General features: G+C 47.6%; 1 protein-coding gene across 6 annotated transcripts in view; it reads right to left on the bottom strand.

The window, feature by feature from the left end:
* The window catches only part of FRMD4A (FERM domain containing 4A), a 362397-nt gene that overhangs the window by 25976 nt on the left and 329846 nt on the right, over positions 1-6575 (bottom strand). For all 6 annotated transcript variants that reach the window (XM_017740376.1, XM_017740375.1, XM_017740377.1 and 3 more), the window contains one exon: positions 3310-3451. In XM_017740376.1, the coding sequence (XP_017595865.1) occupies positions 3310-3451 (142 nt within the window). The remainder of the gene's footprint in view (positions 1-3309; positions 3452-6575) is intronic.

Here is a 6575-nt window from a genome sequence, read left to right as displayed (position 1 = left end):
GGGGCGTCCCACCTGGGACACGGCCCTGCCAGATGCAGCGGCAGGCCCTGGGAACCAGCTGGCTGGACTCTGTTGTGGCGTTTTCAAACGTAAACAGGCCCCTGCACAGGAAACCTCCTGTTGCAGAAGGAATGGGGCGCAGGGGCTGGAGGCTCCTTGAATGTGCCTGCAGAGCTAGAGCAGAGATGCTCCTCTGGGGTGTCTCCTTGGCCCACAGAGATGAAGAAGGTGGTCTGGGGTTCAGACCAACAATAACCCAGTGATTACAGGGCTCCTCACTAGCTCGGAGACCTGCAGAGCTCTTACGACACAGACTCTAAAGGAAAAATCCACCTTAGACCTAACTTGCTTTTGTTCTGCTGGCTTTGATTTGGTTCCTGCCTGTGTGAAAGCAGAGCTTTCATTCATGGACAACTCTTACCCCAGATGTCCAGGGATGGCCCACACATCCTGAGCAGAAGATCCCTGAGCTAAATCACAGCTGCCCACTGTCCTAGGGAGGCCCCTTTAGATCCAAAAGGAGGACAAAAGTTAAGAGTCAGCTTGTCAGAAATGGACTTGGGCATCAAAATTACAAATCTGCAGTGGACAGACTGAGATCAAGAGCGTGGGAAAAATGAAGGACCTGAAGCTTTGGTCTTGAATTGCTGTGATCATGAGGAAGCCACTTCCCAGTGTAAGACTCCATCTCCCCTCTGCTGTCTCTTGAGACTGTAAGTGGTATGGGGCAGCGACTGCCTCATACTGCACAGCAGGATCTTCTCCAGACAGTGTGACAGCTGGAAGCAACAACAGACTTTTCCTTGCAGACTTGCTGCAAGCCCAGGGGAGACATGCCAGTTTTGGCATGCTCCTCAGTGCTGACAGCCCCTCCAGTGAGGAGGAGTGAGATGGAGGGAGGAAATGACTACAAATAATTTTCAGGAAAAAAATGACTGAGAATAGTAGGGAAGTGGGGGAAAACAGAGATTCAGTCCTGACCTTGTGATTTCGAGTCACTTGAGATATTTATAGCCTGGAAGTCTACTGTGGCCACTTAATCATTTGCAGTTATTCTCTCCAGTGTGCAGGCTGTACTGCGATAGCCCATCATTGTTGTGGCTGTGTGCCGATAATGTTTGGCACAATGGGAGGAAACAGAAAGCCTGGGACAGAGCCAGTGACTGGGACAGGCAATGAATGCCCCCTCCCATCCAGTGGGACAGGGATGGGCCACCTCCACCAGCCAGGCTTGAGGCAAGGGGCTCTTGGAGCAGAGAGGTCTGAGTGACTGTGTGGAAGCAATCCAGGGTTTCCAATTCCCTCATACCTGAACTCTGCCAGACATCTCTCAATACTTTCTTGTAGCTGCTGGAACACACACAACAGCAGCAACCCCTTCAGCTTTCCTCACCATTTTTGTGAGAGCCCTGTCCTCGGAGCTGGCAGGATGTAACAGGCAGCTCTGAAGAAAGGAACACAGAGGGAGCCGTGCTTGCCTGACCTACCAGCAGCACCTTGATACAAACAGAGGTTCACACAGCCCTATGAAGGCACCCAGGTAGGCAGATCCACCTACCCAGGACTGAAGAAATTACTCACCTGGTCAATGAACTCTGGGTGGGTCTAGTCACTAGTGCAATTCTGATGAGTGTACAAATCCTGTGCTCAGCCAGAAAGGTGCAGGGAGCACAAATGTACAGAAATAAAAGCACGGGCAGCTCCCAGTTTGGAATTTCCATACACTTAACCCTGATAGATGTTGGCCCCACAGCAGCTTTTCTGGGCCTGATTTGCTTCTGGCTTTCACCTGGCTACTGCTCTCTCTAGGTGTAAGAGCAGAAGCAGACCCCACTGTTTTTTCTCGAGGAACACAAAAAGTCCATGTATTAACATGGAAACAGGATTATTACCAAGTAGCTCTCACAAACTTGGGAATAGTGCCCAGGAGGCTGAGATCTTGGAAAGACCTTAAGAACTTTCTTGGGGTACTTAACGTTATTTGCTTTCCAGCAGGAGAGCTGGAAAAAATGCCAAACAAACAAAGAGTTCCAACAACCCGACACCAATCTGGGAGCTGCTGAGCTACTGCAACTCCCTAAGCAATGGGAGGCACAGACAGTGGATTGTATACTTTGTCGGGAAGGCCCCAGGAACAGAAAGGCAACTCTGTTTGCAGGCAAGGCAAGGAATTGCACAGCAAGCAGCTCTGAAAGCACTGCACATTTTAACCCCTTGCTGAACATTTACCAAGCAGGAAAGTGTGCCTTTTAAAAGACATGAAGGATACAGTGATGCAAAGCTAATCTACTACATCAGTGTGGGTTCAGTTTTAAAGCATTTGCATTCCTACATGGGCTCTTCCCTTGTGCAAGTATAAGAAGGTTATTCTGTGCTGTTACACATCTCAACACATTTGGTTTTGATAACTTGATACAATGCTTAACAGAAGGTATTTAATTGTCTGAAACTGTTAATTACAGTGATACCAGCAACACTGCCCTCCTGAATAGCTCACCTAAGCAGCTTGAAGCTCTTTGCTAAATATCAACCCCTGCTTTATGCGTGCAGTGACATTTATCCCTGTTTTGCACACAGCTTGCCTGGTTCAGACTGACAGAAGAGTATCAAAGAGTCACAGACAACCTCCTGAACCCCCTTCTCCAGTCCTTCTCTCCTCATGCTCTAGCTCTCCTCTGCATTACCTTCCCTTGGGTTTCTCTCACAGATTACATCTTCTTCACACAGGAAAGTGCTCTAAGCCACAACAAGAAACCTCCTGGACCCTGGCACTAGTTTGGTAGAGTGCTAGGGAATAGTTCTATTGAGCCTGGGAGAGCAGCCAAATTCCAGCAACACAGAGGCAAAGCAGATGTGCACTCTGTGAAGAAGACACCCTATCTCAACAATGCAGAGGAACATCACCAGTTCCCAGCCTCAGTTTTCCTTGTGAGCTGCACTGGCTGGCTGCTTCCCCAGTGCTGGCTGGGGACTCCTTCACAAACCCATCTGCCTCAGGATGCTGGATACCAAGGGATGGTTAGGGTAGAAATTGTGAAGGGAGACCAGGTTTCAGTTGGAAATTGAGAGGTTGGAGATGACATCCTGGAGTCAAGGAGGAAATGAGTGGTGGTAAAGAGGGAGAGGGAGGCTGCTGCCTGGGCTGTTTGTGGAACAATGGAGAGATGGATAGACTGCCACCTGGACAGACAGAAAGTCTAAAGGGAAGTGACTTTCATTTCTGCAGTGCAGCTTCTGGCTGCTCCCCATCATACCATGGCCGTGGCCCTTCCCACCATATTCTTTCCAGTTACAGGACAAAGGACCTACCTGATGACAGAAGACTCCCGCTGCTTCCGCTGATAATTTTGCCTTTACTCCCCATGTTGGCCAGCTTTGAGGTCTTGAGGGTTCCAGTTTCGGTCAGGTCAATCGCAATCTCACTCAGGCTTCTTGCAGCATGAATCTTGGACTGGAGGTGGACACAGGAGTTAGTAATGATCTAACTTCTATTTGCTCTTGAAAGCTCACAGAAGAAAAAAGACCTTTCGCTGTGGCAGGAAACAGGCCTCCACAGCAAACTTGGATTATTTTACAAGAATAGAAGCAATCTGGCACAGTATTCACTGCTGTACTTTTTACATTCTTAAGTGGGTACAATTCTGGCATCGCTTCCTGTTGTTTGGGTTTTTCTCTGCTTTGCCATGCACATTTTTCTCTCTTAAACAAAGGATGTATGGAGCCACTGTTTTACCACATACAATAAGAAACCTTCAGAAATGCCATCATAATAACCTGCTGAAAAGCTCAAAGGCTAAAGACCATCTCTAGCATCTAAAGGAAACCAGAAGTGGCCTTCACAAATCAGCAATAAGCTTTGGAACAAGACAGTGAGGACATGGCTTAAATGGGCTGTCATGAGAAGTTGGAAGAAAATCCTGACAGGAAAACACATTCAGGTTATTGTCCAGACTAACAAGCTGCATGAAGCGCCCCTACTGTGAGGGACCCCTTCAAAGCATTAACATTACTCCAGTAAGAAACAACAGCCAGCCCAGCCCAGTAACTGGTCACACTAGGGCATGGCCATTGTTCAGCACCAAATATCAACAAGATTGTTGCAATTTGTAATTACAAGAAAGTAAATAATGCATAGTATGTAAACCTAGAAAATAGAATAGAATATTTCAGCTGGAATGGACCTCCAACAGTCATCTCAGCCCATTGCTCAAATCTTACAAGCCCTGTGCTTCTGAGCTTCAATTAACTTGTCCTTGCAGGGCCACTGACCTGCAAATTTAATTTCCCAGAACATGGAAAGTTGTTGTCACATTTTGCCAAGACTCTCCAACTGCAAGAAGAGTTTTATCTAAAAAAGGGGCGAAGCCCCAGTTAAAGATCACCTAAGCATTCACCTCTGCACCTTCTCAAGGCCAGAAGAGGCTCAGCCCTGGCCATACAGCTCAGAGGATGGGCACATCATTACTGTGCTAACAAATCAAAGCTGACTGATGTCTACATACCAGGGTGTGATCTGTTCCCGCTGGAAATAATATGAAATAGGACAACCAGGAACACTTGTCATGATGGGATTTTCAGTGTTACTTCATATCCTCAGGAAAAAGTAACCATTCCAACAAGAACTAAGGCTGAATTGATGGCTGAGTGCGCACCACTGAGCTTCTTAGCTCTGTTACTGATGTGCTGTGGGGCTTTGGGTAAGACACTTAAGGTTAAGTTCTTAGTGATCCCCACCTCTGTTTGCATATCAGTGAAATAATAAGGGAAAGAAAATGTCTCCCTGTTGCACACTGTATTTTTAAGATTAATTTAAGACTGTAAATGAAGAAAGTACTAGGAAAGCCTTACAATGAAAACACCCTCAGAAGTATTATCATAATTTAATATTCTTGGGTATTTATAGGCTCCATTGTTACCATTCGAGGTACCCAAATACCTCACAGGCTTATTTCCATAACAATGCCAATAACAGGGCGTGTGGTCTCACTTGTTTGAGTGCAGAGGCTGAACTACCTGACAAGATAGCGGAGCAGATCAGTCAACCAGTACTAGCCCTCTTCAACTAATGCTGAAACCAGTTAGACATGTCTCATTTCCAGCAGTTCCTCCCTAAAATCAGCCCCAGGAGAAGGACAGCACTCTTTAGCTTCTTGGATCAGATGCTTCTGGTCAGAAACAAGGCCTGTGAAACATATTCTTCAAGTATCTCTGTATGAAAGGAGGGCTTCAGTGAATCTTTTTCCACAGGGTCCCTCGTGAAGCGCTCAGGCGGCGCTGCCAGCACCCACGCGAGCACACGATCTCACCTTCACAGGTGGTCACGAACAGCCGCTCACACCCACCCACAGCCTGTGCACGAACCGGAGACACAGAGGTGAGAGGGGTTCTCTGCCTGCACTGCCGAGGCGCTCAATGGAACCAACACACCCGAAGGGAGCAGGGACAAAGAACCAAGAACAGAACCCACACGTGGTTTTATCCGGAGAGCTCCTAAAGGCGGGCAGAGCATCAGAAGCCAATAGTCTGAGGGCTCGGGGGCAGGGGCAAGGATGAGAGACATAACAGGGGCCAATGGGAAAAGGGATGGGAGGGGGGAGAGGGCCAGTGACCAGTGGAATCTCGGTAAAGGGAGAACTTTCTAGCACAGTGGTTTAGGGAGAGACCGCTTTGAAAGCAACAGAGGGAGGTATAAAGTGGACTTTGCCACCACAACAGCTCTGAAAGGATAGTTCCAGGTGAGGAGGAAAATCACTGCTTTTATCTAATGAGATTTCTTTCTACTGAAATCTTGGTTAGCCTAAGCATGAACTGCTTTCTTGCTGCAATGCCAGACTTTTGGAGGTAACAAGCCTTGCAACTGCCTTTGTTCTGCAGATAAATTCCCTGCAGTTGTATATATGCTGTATATGTACATACATATATGTAGGGTTATGTGTACCTTGTATAACTCTGGAAACAGCTATATTGATCAAATCCAGTGTCTGCCTGACCCAACACACTGAGTACTGGCACTGCATGCCCCAGAAAGGCACAAACCCCAAGTCTGCACAGACAGGTCCTCCTGCTCCATGAGGTTTTCCTGTTTTTGTAGGATAGTTACAGCAAGAAGCCCTGCAGTTTATTTCCATTCATGTTCAGAATACAAATTAGGGCACACTGTGGCTCTACCTGTCTGACTGGGCACCAACCAAAGTGCTGAGTGAAGGCAATGTGGCTGCTGGGTGCTGTTGTGGTCCTGGCCAAGCCAGCAGTGGCTGGAAGTGTGCCCTACATTGGGCAAATGAAAAGATGATATAAGACCAAAGCCTGGCATCCCTGAAGCCAGGAGAGAGGAAGAACAAACCAGCAGACAGGATTAGCAGGACAGAGTGAGCTTCCTCCACAGAGGGTACAATTCAAACCTGCTGAAGACATAGGAGAAGGTTTTAGATCTGATCACAGTTGTGCTAATGGTGCCCTGCACTGCACAGTGTGGATGAAACATTTCCTGGAAGGAATGGGGTTAATTTTCTTTGCTGCTCAGTCCCTGCTGCCTCTGCTGCCTACAGCAGTGCCAGTCAGCATCAGGTGGTCTC

The sequence above is a fragment of the Corvus brachyrhynchos genome, unplaced genomic scaffold (genome assembly GCF_000691975.1).
Source record: "Corvus brachyrhynchos isolate BGI_N302 unplaced genomic scaffold, ASM69197v1 scaffold307, whole genome shotgun sequence".
Taxonomy (NCBI): Eukaryota; Metazoa; Chordata; class Aves; order Passeriformes; family Corvidae; genus Corvus; species Corvus brachyrhynchos.
This window is presented reverse-complemented; position numbering and strand designations above follow the sequence as displayed.